This window comes from Diadema antillarum, unplaced genomic scaffold (assembly GCF_040938485.1).
Source record: "Diadema antillarum isolate AM-2024a unplaced genomic scaffold, OU_Dant_1.0 scf00000199, whole genome shotgun sequence".
Taxonomy (NCBI): domain Eukaryota; kingdom Metazoa; phylum Echinodermata; class Echinoidea; order Diadematoida; family Diadematidae; genus Diadema; species Diadema antillarum.
In genome coordinates this window covers 24,254-41,693 of record NW_027271088.1, presented here as the reverse complement: position 1 = coordinate 41,693, position 17,440 = coordinate 24,254, and the positions used below count along the sequence as shown (strand labels likewise).

Below are 17,440 nucleotides of genomic sequence, written 5' to 3'. Positions count from 1 at the left end.
GGGGGCCTCATGTCTATTCCCTGCCACTGGCATCCACACCACCAACACCTCATTTGCTTGGTATCCTTCACGATGAGGCACCACTGCATATACGTAATAAACGATGCTCCTCTTCTTCAGAATCGTATGTGCCATTCTCACATGCACTAACCTGTACAGGATGAGATCTGCACTAGACATATCATCTCAGGTCGCCACGCATCTCCATGCAGATTCTGGGATGGGTGTAGCCGTGCCCCCGTTGAACATGAAAGTGATTCCTCCAAAAGAGGACACCAGCCATCTTCATTTATGCTGAGATAATTCCCCCAAAAGCTCCTTCCACAATAAATTCACCATCTGGGCAGGAAGGAGCTCCAGCCAAGAATATAAGCAGGTGTCCCCAATTTCATTTGGATTAAATCCACGACCCTCCTTGGTTGGGTCCCTCAAGCCAGTGTGAACCCTTGGGTGTGTTCTATGGCTGTGAGCAGCTTTTCCTTGAGGACCTCCTTGGTGGTGTACATGGGCAGGTCCAGGAGGTTGAAGCAGGTGTGGGCCACGGGGTAGAACTCCTCACCCCCTTTGACTGGTTGGATGATCACCTGTAAACTCTTCCAGCCTTGGATTGGGATGTGATCATTCCCTGTCAAGAAGACTGAAAAAAAAAAAGAATAATAACAACCTGAAAACAAAGGGCCAACCAAACTCATACACGTAAGCCCCATTGCCAGTTCAATAGCAAACTTCCATCTTAACAGAAACAATAAACACTTTAGCCTACGATGTAATGCAAACTGTGAATATAAATAATTCCTATGTATTATAGTGCATCTGAATAGTGCACAACCAGAAAAAATTTGTGGCATGAAAATTTCATGAATTCGGACCTATGGCCTTTTTCCAGCATGAAACTTTTGCACATTGGAGCCGGCAGCCTTTTTCACAGTATAAATGAAACTTTCGCAAATTGCTGACCATGAAAAATTACAAGTACTCATAATCAAAAGATATCTTGCACACAAACACTGAGCACTGGTCAATAAGAAACACAACGGAACTGAATACACACTACAAAACACACACAGTTTGAAAGTGCAGTTGCAATTTTGTTTGATCGCACACTACACGTAGGTCTAACTGTCCCAGCAGCACTACAGGTCAACTGATACTTCACTGGCATTCAATGCATTGTCTAAACTTTTGCATGCATTTTACATTCACAAATCTTGGCTCCTTGCAAGATTTGCAAAAGCTTCAAGCACATGAAATATTTCTGGTTTTACAGTTTACTTGTCGAGTATTGACAAGGATTTTGGTCCATTATTCCTCCATATACATACTACATATTTCTTCTGCACCCATGGCCTAGGACGGTGGTAATATAGGCAAAACCCTTCAACAGAAGAAGGAGTTTAATCTAAAGGGTCTCACCTGTGATACAAACTTCATAATCCACATGAACCTACTTTGTACACAGAAGGGCCTGAACATTGATACTACCTGGGCCTGAATTCAGGCTTTTGCCTGATAACTGGTATCCCTGTGTCTGCTTGATAATCAACAGTACAGTTTACCCTTGAGAGCAGTGATTAAAAACATGTTTGAGATAACACATTTGATGCATTGTATGTGTAGGTCAGTTGTATCACAAAACATCCTACCATGCAAAAAATTTTGCAATAAATCCTAAAATATGAGGAGATATCACTATTTTTCTCAATAAACCATAACTGTAAAAGGTTTATTCTAGAAACATTTTTACTACAACTATTGTTCACATTTTGCATATTTAACAATACTTGACATTAATTATGCCGATTTGAATTTTTACATTGGTTGTTTCTATCCCTAGCTCACATTTTAAAACTATTTTGAAGCACTAAAGCTGGGTTTTTGTTTCATCTGCAAATGGTAAATTATGCCTTTAATAATACTCCTTGTATCACATATCCAACTACCAGCTGGTTCCATGATACATGTGCATCTACACATTACTTAGATTAACCCACTGAGGACGGGCTTATTTTGCTGCAATATGCATTTCCCATAGACACCTGCCCGAGTATCAGACTCCTCCTCAACGGGTTATCATGGCAACATTTGCATCCACACATTACACAATTTAACACACCAACATGATTCCTTTTTCATACTGTACCTAAAAATTTCTTCTTGGCTTCCAGCGGCATCTCTCGGAAGACTTGCCAGAAGAATCTGATTGTTCGATGGCCCGGGTAATACTGCCCCTTGTACTCCACACTCTGTAAACACAAAACAGATAATTGACACTGTTACACCCTGGAGGCTTTGCGTGTAAGCTGCAACAGAAGTCGCGTGTAGAAGGGTAAGCACTGTTTGGGCACCCGTCCCGCTTCATCATGAATATTCATCAGGCAGTAAGATACTGTACTAGTAAGTGCCCAGAACGCTAGATAGGTGCCATAGAATGTAAAAATCTATAAAAATTGCATCAACGGGGAATGTAAAAACGTCTCGCCGGGAGATGGAAAAATGTTCAGTTTTGCTGGGAAATGTAAAAACGCTGGCGGGAAATGTAAAAATCATGTATTTCCACGGTATTACGGATACACGTAGATGATGAATATTCATGATGAAGCGGGATGGGTGCCCCAACAGTGCTTACCATGTAGAAGGGAGCTCTACATCGTAACACCTTACACTTCACTGCCTGATTACTGCAATAATGGTAATGAGTTACTGTAAAACATGATATATTCGCAGCATGAAATTTTCGCGAGTTGCCACTGGCACTCAATGCACATAGTGTAGACAAGAACTAATTTCGCGAATCTTGGCTCTCGCGAAATTCGCGTAATTAAAATGCACGCAAACATTCCTCGTTTACAGTACACTTGCCTGTAGGGTACATACAAATCACTGAGACTTTTTAAATATTGTTATTATTATTATTGTGCTTAAAGGAGACCTCCAGCTGATTTTCGGACTTTTACATTTGAACAACTACAAATTAGCCATACTGAATACATAGTTTCAGAATCTATACTGATTGGGATAAGGAATAAGAATCTTTTCAAAATCTAAAATTGCAATGAGCAAGAATGATGAAATAGTAGCCTCACCATTAGAATGCATAAGTTGGGGCTCAAAGAAGCAGAACAAAAGAAGGAGGCATGTATAGATTCTATGCAGGTGAACTTGTCAAGCAAGCGGTATTGTAATGAAAGTACACTGCTACATTTCTGAAATATGTGAGTCTCCTATGTCATCAACAATGTTCAGTATAATTTGATGAAGATTTTTTTCAGACTATTGGTTTCTCTGCTTAAGGACCACAATCAATTCCATAAATCTATGCATGGAACTGTCAATTTATGTACTACATGATGTGAAATTATGAAAATCATCTGGAATGCCCCTTTAAGGCAAAACGAGCTGGGAGGTGACTTGAACCAGTGGCTAGGGATGCCTCCGGTCTGACCTTTTCAAACTCGTCCCAGTCATAGTTCTCGTCTCCCACCACCATGGCCATGAGTTCCTGGGGGTGGAAGAGATCCAAGACGTGGCCTCCGCAGACTTCCAGGAAACCCTCGCTGAAGGCTGTGAACTGTTGACCCACAGAGGTGTTCAGGGTGTAGTCGACGTAGGCATCCACGTACTCTTGGCTGTGATAATGGACAGAATGATTTCACCGCACTCAAGGCTGATTTACACATACATGTACATGTAGCTAGCCTCCTCCACTAAGCAACATGCAGACATTGACCTTTCACAACCTGTAGTAATGACTTTGCTCAAAGGCATAGCTACAAACATTACTCTTACTTGAGATAAATGTGTGATGGAGGATTTGAAATACAGCATTATAGGGGCAGGTCAAAAGAGACCAATTTACTAAATTCCCCCTGCAACAAAATCATTTTTACAAGCATCTGTTGCATGACTGCAAATTCAGTCGATGAAACAAATGACACAGATCTGTTCAAAAGGAAAAGATGAACACATTTTGAGAGATTTGACCATACCACCATCCACAATTTGTTCTATTACAGTCTATCCTTGGGAAGTTTAAAAATCTTCTCAGCTTTAAATAGACAGAATGCACACAGAGATACAAAAGGATTAAAGTCAACAAGAATAACTGCATGATGTATCAAATAAATTTTGTACAGACATCTTAACAACAGAATGACAAAGTCTTTGTCTCTCTTACACGACATAACGTCATCTGCCTGCAAGAAGGGCCTGAACATGAAATTTCAACCCAAAAAATATCTACTGATATTTAGAAGATGGAAATTTAAATTAGTACGATGCAAGATTTACACTAAGACAATTCAGGCAAAAATTTACATGTATGTGTGCTTGCGTGCGTATGTTTGTATGTGTTTGTGTTTGTATGTGTGTGTCTTGTGTCCATGAGTGTGTGCCCAAGATTGAAAATGTGACTCCACCACATTCTTTGTGGTAGCAGAAGAAGCCTAGTACAGTAGTGACTTGGTTTAGGATGGAGTGCTCAATTACCGGTTCTTGGCCGTTACTTCTTTCTGCCCTCCGTTGGGGGCGAGGTCCGTGGTCTGCACCTGGCCAAAGTTGTCCTCGTCGATCTGGAAGACGAGTGGGAAGGTGTCGCTGAAGCTCTCCTCATCTTCGTAGTCCAACATGGCCTGCAGGTTGTGGGCCACTTGAGGCTCCAGCTGCTTGAAGTCCTCTAGGGTCGTCTTCCTGGCGAGGCAAATGGCACGATACCTTGCGAAAATCACCAACTGCATCTAAAGACACTGAGCTACAAATTCATCACAAACAGCACTAACTGGGCAAGCAGAACAAATAATTAGTTCACGTAGCTTACCACACTGGCAAATACTGTAAAAGGAGAAATATTCGCTGCAGGAAATTTTCTCAAATTGGAGCCAACAGTCTTTTTTTTTTAAGTATGAAATTTTCGCGAAGTGTCACAGGTATTCAATGCATATAGTGTAGACAGGAACTTTCGCATGCATTTTAATTTCGCGAATATTGGCTCTTGCAAAATTCACAAAATTAAACATGAACGCGAAAATTTCTGGTTTTACAGTACATTGTATCTACAAGCCACAAGGAATGGAATGTGTTAATTCCCTGATCATACTAGATGGCTACAACTGCAAGTATAATTCCTGCATCTGAAAGGTTATGAGCACTTTGTCATCAGTGCAGGTGGTGAGTGTTCATTCTCTTTTCATGCCAATATCATGAATTCCTTCTGATGTGACTGATACAGTATAAGTCATCCGCATGATGGATACAAGTGCTACCTACCTCTTGAGAAGTTTCTTGTAGAGGGCGAGAGGGAAAGGCAAGGAGATAATGATGTGGTTGTAGATGGCAAGTCCACAGACCAGACCCACCAGGCGGAACATTACAGGGTCCTCAAACGACTGTGTATGGAAATAAACAGATCAGAGAGCAGGTTGTTCAGTGTTTGGCGGAGACATGACATTTGCTCCAGCCACAGTTGCTCCGGTCTTATTTTCTCCAAGGACTTAGGGTTGCCATAGGATTTTAGGTTTAGCTTGATGTGAGGATAAGGATCATGGTTAGGGTTATGTTTGTGGGTAAAATTGGTTTGGCATAGCATGCAGATATTTCATGGAAGCAATTGCCACAGGAGCAAATGTCATGGAACCATGTTTGGCATCAGAATTGAGCACAGGAAATTAAGGAATTTATATTTCAGTTTAGTATCACAGTTGTGGAAGTGATAAAACATACATGGTGTTACAAACAACTACAAATATATTGTTTCAACCATCTCACAAAGTGGTAAGCTATGACTTATGTTTCTAAAGTTGTCACTTATGATGAAGACCAGTTTGAAGAATGCATTCTTTATTTGTAAAAGAGCAAATTTCAAAATGACCCATGTGCCCATAATATCATGATATCCATTCTCTTACATAGATTACATTTTTGTTTCATTTCTTGAAATAAATGGCCTTCTCATATTCTTGTAGAACATAATAAGACACAAGGCACACCTCCATGGCATAGAACGTAATTCTTATGATGCTCTGAATCTAACAAAATAACAACAAATGCCGTGTTTATGCAACCTTTGATGCCCACAACATTAAACTGGGACATCAAGTTGACTGTAAATGACATTCCACCTCTAAGAAACCATAAACAAATATATGAAATTAAGGATCATGCCATCAACTGACCTATTTTGAAAGCATTCCAACGTATATATTATATTTCATCAGACATGGTGTTCGGCATTGATTCTAACCAACTGATTTCAGCTCATGTTTGTGCATCCTGTAGATATTCATGGCTACTCAGGCAACATCACCTCATCAATTTCTATCCATGTGTATTTAAAATTCCTTCAATGAAAGAAATGTCATTCCTAGTGTTTTACATCTTGACACTCTTCTATGTCCACAAAATGGTTATAAGGAATAGGCAACTAATGAAAGTGAACAGTCTTACCTTGTTGTTGAACCATATTTTGCCTGAATCTTCAAAGTATCTGAACATGCCATACTTTGGATCTAGAATCTCCCTCATTATCAGCATGAAGAATTCCTGCAGAATGAAAAAAATCAAATGTAAACAAATAAACGAAGGAAAGCATGATTTCAATTACACTTTAACTTCTCTCTACACAGATAGCACATCATTCAAGCTTTACTAACCTCTCAAGAAACACTGTAGCTTCTTCTAATTCATATAAAAATTTCTTTTTCTACAAGTCAGCATATGGAAAGAAGAGTATGTATAAAAGGGTATTACATGTAAGAAGCAAATGATTTGCATGCTTTTGATTTTCATGCTAGCTTCATATGTCGGGTGCAATTCACAAAAATGTCCACTTTTATAGTGATTAGATATTTTAATGAGAGGCAAACTCTTGAGTACATGTATCCCACCTTCCGGACACCCCCCGCATCCACCGCCTCCTCCCCTATGAAGACAACTTTCAGGGGCTTCTTGAAGTCGCTATGGAAACACTTGCTGAGTTGGTTGATCGTCGATGGCACAATGGTCTTCCGGTTGATGCACAGCACCAGGCACGGGTTCACGGGGTCAATCTGAGAGGAAATCATTCTCTCCAGATTCCTCTGACGCACCTCCTCGATTGCAAACTGCAGACACACACACACACATAAAAATACAAATCATTTCAATTCATATCACATCTTATTTTCAATCATATTTTTGTGCCAATACAGTGCACTCCCGTTATAACGAAATGCTCGGGACCGGCAGTTTTCTTTCGTTATAACGAAATTTCGTCATAACGGAACAAATACAATATATAACAAAAACAAGGAAACCACGCTTATATCATATTCTGTTTGTTGAACACTCATCATACACTGTGCCAGATATGTGAAACGGAATGGTATACTGTACCTTTTAAATTTCGTTTGGATATTACATTAAAGAGAGCATAAAATTGATGGAATCTGTGCGTGTACACGGAGCGAACACACCGTGATGTGAAGCGTTCGCCCATGCTTGTTCCGCTACGAATTTTCGAAGGCGATCCGCATTTGGTTATAACAGAGCACATTTCTATTGTTTTTCTTTGTCCGTGGGGCTCAGAAAAGACTTCGTTATAACGAAAATTTCGCTATAACCGTGTTCGTTATAAGCGAATTTTGTACCATAGACATTAATGGTGATAATTTTGGGACCAGAAGTTTTACTTCGTTATAACGAAATTTCGTTATAACCGTGTTCGTTGTAACGGGAGTGCACTGTATAGTTTATAAAAACAAAAGTACTAATAAGATATGTTAACAGATACACGAACCTCTGAAAACAATCATTTCTGAAACAAAAAGTTGTCAAAATGGACAAATTAAACTTATATTTTAAGGTAAATGATATGTCTAGAACTGCTCAAAAAGTGGAGGCATAAAAAGTAGAAAAGTAATAAAAAGTGATAGAAAACACGATAGAAACTCAATGCTATCCATCACACACAACACAAAGCTTCAAATGAAGGTGGCGATTGCTTTCTTGTACTTAACAAATGACACCATGAATGTACATATTTTCAGTACGCACTTTGACTGATTAAGCACACTCATCTGTAGACACGAGACAGCAGAATCTGGGGTGTCAATATAAATGGCAGTCATAGGCGCCGGAAGTGGGGGGGCAGGGGGGGCGGCCGCCCCCCCAATCCAAAAAGTGGGGGGGCAAAACGCATTTTTGCCCCCCCAAAAAGCCCCCCCCAAAAAAAAAAAAAAATAATAATAATAATAATGATAATAAAAATAAATGAATAAACAAAGAAAATAAAATAAATATGTATATAAATGAATAAAAGGGAAAAAATATGGCTACAAACGGCAGCTTTTGGATTGTAAAATGTCAAAATTTTCAAGCTCGCTCGCTTCGCTCGCTCGCATCCAGCAGTTGAGCCCGGTGCGCCTCCCCCTTAATTTCTAAAGCGAAAAACATAGCTACGACGGCAGTTGTTGGACTCTAGAATGTCAAAATTTTAAAGCTCGCTCGCCTCGCTCGCTCGCATTGAATCGTTATGCCATTCTCCTAATGTTGCTGACAGTAATTGCCAGTAGTTGCGCCCGATGCCCCCACCCCTTAATTTCCAAAGCGAAAGATAGATATAGCTACAAACGGGAGTTTTGGGACTGTAAATTGTCAAAATTTTCAAGCTCGCTCGCTTCGCTCGCTCGCATTGAATCGTTATGCCACTCTCCTAATGTTGCTGCCAGTAATTGCCAGCAGTTGGGTCCGATGCCCCCCTTAATTTCCAAAGCGAAAGATATAGCTACAAAGGGGAGTTTTGGGACTGTAAAATGTCAAAATTCTCAAGCTCGCTCGCTTTGCTCGCTCGCATTGAATCGTTATGCCATTCTCCTAATGTTGCTGCCAGTAATTGCCAGCAGTTGCGCCCGATGCGCCGCCCCATTAATTTCCAAAGTGAAAGATGAAGCTACAAACCCCAGTTTTGGGACTGTAGAATGTCAAAATTTTCAAGCTTGCTCGCTTCGCTCGCTCGCATTGAATCGTTATGTCATTCTCCTAATGTTGCTGCCAATAATTGCCAGCAGTTGCACCCGATGCGCCCCCATTTATTTCAAAGCGAAATATGTAGCTACAATTAAAGCTCCAGTTTTGGAACTGTAGAATATCAAAATTTTCAAGCTCGCTCGCTTCGCTCGCTCGCATTTTATTGTTATGCCATTCACCTTATGTTGCTGACAGTATATAATTTGTCGATCGTTTCACACCGTCATTCCATAATCCATGTAAGGAAAACTTACAATGTTCCTCAATGACTGCGTTGTTGAATGTATCACATTCCGTAATGTAGTCCCATTATTGCTCACGCACACACGCACAAGCATACAGACCGTCAAAATTACTTTATGGTTCCCCCCATGTTTCGACCCACCGTACGCCACTTTACATATATATATATATATATATATATATATATATATATATATATATATATATATATATATATATAATAGATGTGTGTGTGCGTGTGTGTGTGTGTGTGTGTATGTGTATATTGTGTAACATATGCATGGTCTAATCTTGAGCCCCCTCCAATGTTTGCCCCCCCAATCCAAAACTGCTTCCGGCGCACCTGATGGCAGTAACTAACAATAATCATTAAGATTTATTCTCATTTACTATAGTGTGACTATGTGTTTACACATTTCAAACATGTGCAAGTTCATTGTCCTTGCAGATTTCACACATCTGCAAGGACAATTAACTGAAACATATGTCAATATAATGAAAAGATACATTTTTCTAATGTCTGTGTGTCCTACACTACATGTACACTCACAAAGGGTCAGTGCAATGATACTGCTCTTGGCTTTCATTGCACATTTCACATTCAAAAATGTACTACGGGGTATGTTCAACGTACTCTTAAACACAGACATGGTCACTTTAATGTCTTGCAAAATTGTAAGACTGGTAACGTGATAGAAAAAGCAAAACTTACTCTATAAAAACAAATACACTTTAACAGCAACAGGCACAACAACAACAACAAAAAACTCTTGTGTCCACACCAACCACCACGAGAAGCTGTGAAAAGATTTCACTTTGAAAGGACTACTGACCTTCATTTGAAGTAATGCATCGATGTGAAGAAGTTGTGTCTTTGTGTTGGTGTCAAAGACGAAGGGATAGTCACAAAATGTGAAGGAATGCACATCCTAGCAGAGACAGAGTGAGAACAACAAAGGGCATTCCAAGCGAAACGTTTCACTGATTCAAATTAAGATTGAGGATTAGACTTCACTTGTGACATCTATCTCAAGGATTTTCTTTTTATAAAGCACATTTTTGAGTGAACACGAAAATGCCACCAGCTTTGTTCACATGTCTAGCATTTAAGAAAAGTAAACAAAGGTGTAAATCATCACTAGTTGGTAGTAAAAAATAGTGATTTGTTAATTATTCTGCATACCCTATGTAAATACAAAGAAATGAGATGACACTCATATTTCTTGTCATTTTTAAAAGCAAAACTGAGCTTTTACCTTCCCTTACATACACCTGGCAAATGTTTCCAGTAAATGTTATATCATAACTCTGGATCAGTAAATTCTAAGTCTAGAGTCAGACAGCACTCATGTATATCTTCGATTAGAATGTACCTACATGTCCTAAATCTGCGGCATAAGTGTGAATAATACCCCCACATTTATTTTCTTTTTAGCCCAAATTACACAATATATGTCACATTTGTGTTCTCAAAAGTGGCAATAATAATTCATCTGAGCACTACACATATTGTTGGCCCTCCTTGAATTATTTCCCCTGGTTGCATTGCATCCTCATTAGCATTAGATAATAGGCCCAAAAATTTGATTTAATAAAAACAACAACAACAGAAACACGCACTTTAGCCGCACTGATACAACAATTGCCACAGTCTTTGTTTCATGAATTTGAAAGCAAGTCACGGCGACGAGTTTCTTACCCCTGAGCCAACCGTTTTCTGAAGGAAGAGGAGAAAGTGCTCCTGGATGTTGATGTACTTCCCAATGTCTGGGATGTAGAACATGTAGTACGGAAGAATCTCGCCATTATTGTTGTTAACCTGCAGAGAAATCCAAATTTGAGAGACAAAAATGGCATACATGTATTAAAGCAACAACAGTGAGTGCCGTGACAACACAAGGCATCAAACATGAATTTTAATACAGTACAAATCGTTCATTGCTAGTACAGTGTACATCACATATTGCATGTTTGTTAATGTCTTTATTAGCCACATTTTGGCATTCAACTTCTTTAGAAGTCAGAATGGGAATTGGAAATGTTTCCATACAGTCTGCACTATTAATGCTGCAAGCAACCTTCAAGGAAAAGACAACAATGAAGAGAGAGAGAAAAAAAAAAGCAAGAAAAGATGAATGCACATAAAAGGAAACATATAAAGTATCGCACACAGACACACACTATACCTTGTACATTCAACACAATGGCAATTCCCGAGTGTCTGGGATTCAATGCTCGTTTGTGCAATAAAAGGTCCAAGGATAAAAAAATGCTTCATAAAATCCTATTCATTGTATACCCAAAGAGTTGTGTTCACCCCCATTACATGTACAGGATCAGGTAAAATCAGACTGTAGTGCTCACACTCAGTGAGGTGACGTCCCTCTCTGCTCTGCTAACCTCTACGATCTACATAATTGGCACATATATAATGTATATATGAAGGGGGAGGGACATATCATCTTCATATAGGAATCCACTCTGAGGGTATATGAATTTGTAAATCTATTCAAGCTATTCTCTGTAATCACTTGTAGAGCACATGGGTATTGCACGGAACTAAAAATTAAAAACAATTGTCAACTGCTGGTGAGTCAAATACATTATCAACAGGTCTAGACTTTGAATTGCGCCTTCACTTTTTGAGAAAAAAAAAAGGGGGGAGACAAATTGTGCAAATATGATCTCACATGAACAAATGTACACAAAACAGCCAAGCACCATAATATTTAAGGTTATAAAATCTACTATTAAAGGCATGCAGTTACAACACAACATCACTATATCTTCCACTGATTCCGCATTCTTGTCATGAAGATTGTGCAAATCATCTAAAGATTTCCCACCCATGTGCCCATCAATAAAAGACCGACCAACTTCCTCATGAGACTACAGACTGTCCTCACAATTCTTGCAAATTTAACCTGTTGAGGACGGTTTAATTTTGCTACAACGCGCATATCCCATAGACACTTGCCCGAGTATACTCGGGACTTGTCCTCAACAGGTAAAAAACAACTTGATCACTGGGGTGCATCTTCAGAAAAACGACACACATTTAATAAATCAACCTGGTGGTCCAATTGTATTTGTAATGAGGACCCACACAATCCATGCTCCTCAATTACAGAAAGAGTTAGACCAAGCCTCAAGTAGCAGAGGATACAATGAGCTTTCCTCAATGGCTGTCTTCATGGTTCTTGCCATTTCAACAACTTGTTCACTGGGAGTACATCTTCAGAATAACGACACACATTTAATAAATCAAACTGGTGGTACAATTGTATTTGTAATGAGGACACACACAATCCATGCTGGTTTCAATCACAGCGTGAGTTTGATCACATCTCAAGTTGCAGACGATACAATTAGCTATAATCATGTATGTTACAAGTTACCTGGCAACAGCACACTGCTTCTATACAGCAGTACAATGTCAAGACCCTCAGAGGAACATTTCAATACATTACTCAACACCCCCCCCCCCCCCCCCCCAGTACAAATAGGGGAAGTCCCTGCTGCACCCTAGTTGTGTATTTAAAAAGAACTATGATATAAGGCCCTGGCAGCAACAGAATATATCACAATTATTGAACATTCTCAGAAGCCAGGACAGATATTACAATCAATCTGTTTCACTGGACTCAACTCTTCTTCTAGAGCTGCTGCATGACATGAATGTTTCATCCACCTTCATCATCTGCAAAGTGTGACATAGCAGGGGTAAGCCCGAGAATACCAACACATTTTCTCCACTTTTTGCCGCTTTTTTTTTTTTTTACTTTCCAAGATTGCAAATGATCTATCAATTCTGGGTCAGAAACTTCTGGCTGGCTTTGGGGTGATGCTAGCTGCAAATCAATCAATTAAACACTCCTGGTGATACCCAATGCAATCTTGAAAAACAAAGGTTTTAAAACTAGTGGAAATGGGAGCATTGCTAATTTGTGAGGATGCATTCATCAGTTAAATATTTGTTTGTTTGGGTTTTTTTTAATGAGAACAGAGATAATGATATCTATGACATTATTGATATTAATCAATGACGCTTACATAGTGCATAACACATAGTAGTGTAGGACTATGCAATCCAGAAGGAAGGGAATGGCAAATTTCAGTTCGAATCTTTGCATGATATGATACTATATTTGAACTTATTTGTCAGAACTTTGCTTTGCATACTACATTCTTTAAAGTGGATTCAAAATAATTGAACAAGCTAGCGACAAATGTGGGCATGAAAAGTCTCAGCCCATTGCACTCAACAGTGTAACTTCATAATTCATTGATCACTAAATCAATTGTTTCAACTTTGCCACAGGCTATAGACCAATTCTGTGATGCGCTATGTGCATTTCTGGCATGGGCAGCGCCATAAACGCGGTGTCTTAGCCGACCCCCCTCCCCTCTCCCCCACCCCTTTCCGCACGCGAAATGAAAAACTGATGCATGGTCGATTTAGCCAATAGGCGTCTCGTACGGAGTGCGCGAACGCTTGCTTAGTGCGTGAACCTTTGTTACAAGTGCATGATAAACATGTTGCCCAGGGGTGGGGGAGAGGAGGGGGGGTCGGCTAAGACACCTCAAAATGAGCTCATGGCTGCGCCCAGTGCCACAAATTGTCTGCTGCCCTCAACGAACCCGAATCGGTCTATAGGTAAACGCATCTGTAACTTGTATCTCTCATCCTTTGACCTATGACACGTCATTTCATGCATATCTCAAACTCATGAGTAATTTTCCTATCATATCTTAAACTTTCAAAAGATGGAATCATCTTGCACATGTCACTAGCATAACCTCACACGGTAGTGTTGTCGTGTTACACGTTCTTCTCCTCTGAACCCTGATCTTTGATATTTCTACCCTTGAATCATTTTGATAACTTGTTGTGTTACGCAATCTTCTCCTTCATAAACCCTATTCTAACTAGAGGAGTCAAATTGACCCCCCCCCCTTGACATTTCGCACCATGATTCCGCAACGCGCAGAGATGATGCCGCATCATTTCATGACTTTTTTCATTCAAGTCTCCCGCATATTTTGAGACCAAATTTGCAACGTTCAGGTACACCATTCTGAAGTTACGTAATAATTTGCATACAAAAGTCGACCTGAAAACAGCTCAAACTCACGATTTCGTGTACAAATCCAATGCAAATTTGTGTGTGTGTGTGTGTGTTAAATTGATATAAATTAAGATTATTTCCACTTTTAATCATTGAAATTAATCAATTCTAATGTAGATAAGCTTGAGAAAGTGCCTGCAACAAAATTTGGTCAAAAAAACAATAGAAAACAAAAGGTCGAAAAACAATAAAATACATAAGAAAGAAAAAAAAGAAAAAAAAAAGAAATTGTGCTATTTTTTGACAAGAAAATTGTTTGATGCGTCTTAAGGAATTCTGACACAAGAATTAAGCAATCCTTCATTCTTTTTAATGGAGTTACAGGTGAAAATACAAATTCCATGCATAAATTTACATAATTACTTTATTAACAATAGAAAATCAATATTTTTCTATTTTGTGACCAACAGCTCAAATTCACGATTGCGTGTACAAATCCAATGCAAATTGTGTTTTTTTTTTGTGTTAAATTGATATAAATTAGATTATTTCAACTTTTAATCATTGAAATTAATCAATTCTAATGTAGATAAGCTTGAGAAAGTGCCTGCAGCAAAATTTGGTAAAAAAACAATAGAAAACAAAAGATTGAAAAAACAATAGAAAACAAAAGGTCGAAAAAACAACGAAATAGATAAGATATTAACAAAAAAATAAAAAACAAAAGAAATTGATTTTGATTATGCCATTTTTTGACAAGAAAATTGTTTGATGTGTCTTAAGGAATTCTGACACAAAAATTTAGCAATCCTTCAGTCTTTTTAATGGAGTTACAGGTGAAAATACAAATTCCATGCATAAATTTACATAATTAATTTATCAAAAATAGAAAATCAATATTTTTCTATTTATGTGACCTAATAATCTCGTAGTTGACATCCGACTCTATGTTCAAGCAAAATTTTGCGGCGATCGCGCCATCAGCGGCCGAGATCTGAAGAGATCTTGAATAATTTTGATAACTTGTTCCATTACATAATATGTAGTATGCTTGCCGTAACTGTTATTGACCAGTACTGGTTGGCACAGGAAAGTAACTATGACAGGAAATTTCTGATTAGGAATCTTTTGACTTTTTGTGCATGGAACAGCTCATCTCCTTGTCAACATGGGATGTGGTACATCAAAAGCTGCACCAGCCACAGTCCCAACATGCAGCTCACCCCTCCCTAACATTTCCAATGCCTCAAGCCTCTCCAAGACCCCACCAAGCCCCAACATGGATAATGATGATGATATCCAGAGTAGGGATGAAACCGATGTCGAGGACAGGGATAATAACAGTGACGATGTGGAAGAGGCATGTGCGGCCATCATGAGAGGGATGATAGCCCAAGAAATCTTAACACAAGCACTGATGCAAGAGTTCCTCAGGCCCAAAATTATTATCAAAGAAGAAGTTGTGATACCAGCTGTGACGAGAAGTGGTGTACAGATCACCGAAGTGGAGGATGAAAACTAATCTGGCATGAATACATTACTCAGAGCAACAGGCAATGTGGACATGAAATGTGATGCTACAGAAGAGATTGCGCAAGCCATGGAGTTGTGTAACCTTTCTTATGCAATGCCTGGCACAGCAACAATCCTGATGCCTTCATGTTTCAAACTGCATCAAGCAGTCGTCCTGACAATGGAAGGGTGGAGATTGACACTGACTAAATACTTGGTGATGATGATTATGATGGCAATGCTGATGATGCATGCAGGGAGATTATGGGAAAAGCCAGTGCACACAAATTTCTAAAACGAGTATCAGAGCAAGCACTTCCCACGCCATGGTGGGTGGCTGAATAATAAATTTTCTGAACAAATTATGTACATCGGCTCAAAGAAAATGATTAAATTGTTTTCAATGGGTACTCCTAGGCTTGAAATTGACACCATTTACAGTGACAACAGAAATGGTAACAACCATCGCAATGCAACTCAAGACAATTGCCTGAGAGCAATAACTGCAAAGTCTGCATTCAAGAGTGATTGACAGTCTTCATTAATTAAAAAACACATCTTCAGAGTTTATGAAGATGTACAAAACTAAATATGAATGTATTGATGTGAAGGGTGATCTAACTTGCAGAGCATAAAGGCATAACAATGGTTCTTGTACAGGAGTAACTTATACCTGCTGAGTGAAAAGTAATCTCACAAAGTGATGAAGTATGCATAAGAAGTTCTTACAAGCAACAACAACAACAAAATGTTATCACTGCAATTGCTTAGACATTAAGAAGTGTAGAAAGCTGGTATTTGCCATGTTTCAGTACCATATATCACAAAATGTTAAACAAAAACTAATCTCAAAGAGTTGAATGGTGCTTTTAAAGGTTGGTGTACTTCCAAACATGTGCTATCCTTGAAATGAAACTGTAAAATATTTGACTTCAGATAATGAAGTGGTACTGGAGGAAGTAGTTGCATTGTAAGATGTTATTAGTGTTATGGGTTTACAACATAATATGTGACCGTGCACCTCAAAACGAACAAAAAGTCGCACACACTGATTTTGCGTGAGGACTGAAAATAAATGAAATGGGTCTTGACTTTTTCATATTTTCTGAAAGAACAGGTCTTCTTTTACATTATGCTAAAATTTGGTATCGTAAAACGGGCGGGAAAGTGTGTTTTTCTAGCAGTTTATCTCGAATATTTTTTGGTAGAATAGTGTGATTAGGTGTGTCTTCAGAATCCCTTTTTCATTTCTGCCTTGTCCACACTCTTCACTTTCAACTCTAATAACTCTTGAAAGGATGTTGCTACTGCTTTGACAGTTGGCATTAATTATGAACAGAATGTGTTAATGAGGCATGTTTAATTTCAGTTTAATTTGATAATCCCTTCACTGTTGTTACTCTGGTGGTTTACTTCCTGTTTTTTGTCCCATTCATCGCACAGCCGGCACGGTTTGGTAAAGATTAAGCGCTTGAATAGACACTGTACTTCAGAGCTTCTTTTTCTCAGTTCACACTTTTCCTGAGTTTGTGCTTTCTTTCCAATATTTAGATAGGTTAGGAGAGTCCATATGATTTGAGTTATACATAATTTCAAAGCTTAAAGTCTGCTCTTTCAGA

General features: G+C 38.9%; 1 protein-coding gene across 1 annotated transcript in view; it reads right to left on the bottom strand.

Moving 5' to 3' along the window:
• Window positions 1-231: 231 nt before the first annotated feature.
• The window catches only part of LOC139723758 (probable E3 ubiquitin-protein ligase HERC4), a 35,224-nt gene continuing 18,015 nt past the window's right edge, over window positions 232-17,440 (bottom strand). The window contains 9 exon segments of the mRNA XM_071634969.1: window positions 232-637; window positions 2,141-2,243; window positions 3,443-3,626; window positions 4,486-4,686; window positions 5,263-5,381; window positions 6,439-6,534; window positions 6,879-7,094; window positions 10,074-10,169; window positions 10,940-11,059. Coding sequence (XP_071491070.1) covers window positions 429-637; window positions 2,141-2,243; window positions 3,443-3,626; window positions 4,486-4,686; window positions 5,263-5,381; window positions 6,439-6,534; window positions 6,879-7,094; window positions 10,074-10,169; window positions 10,940-11,059 — 1,344 coding nt within the window. The 3' untranslated portion in view covers window positions 232-428.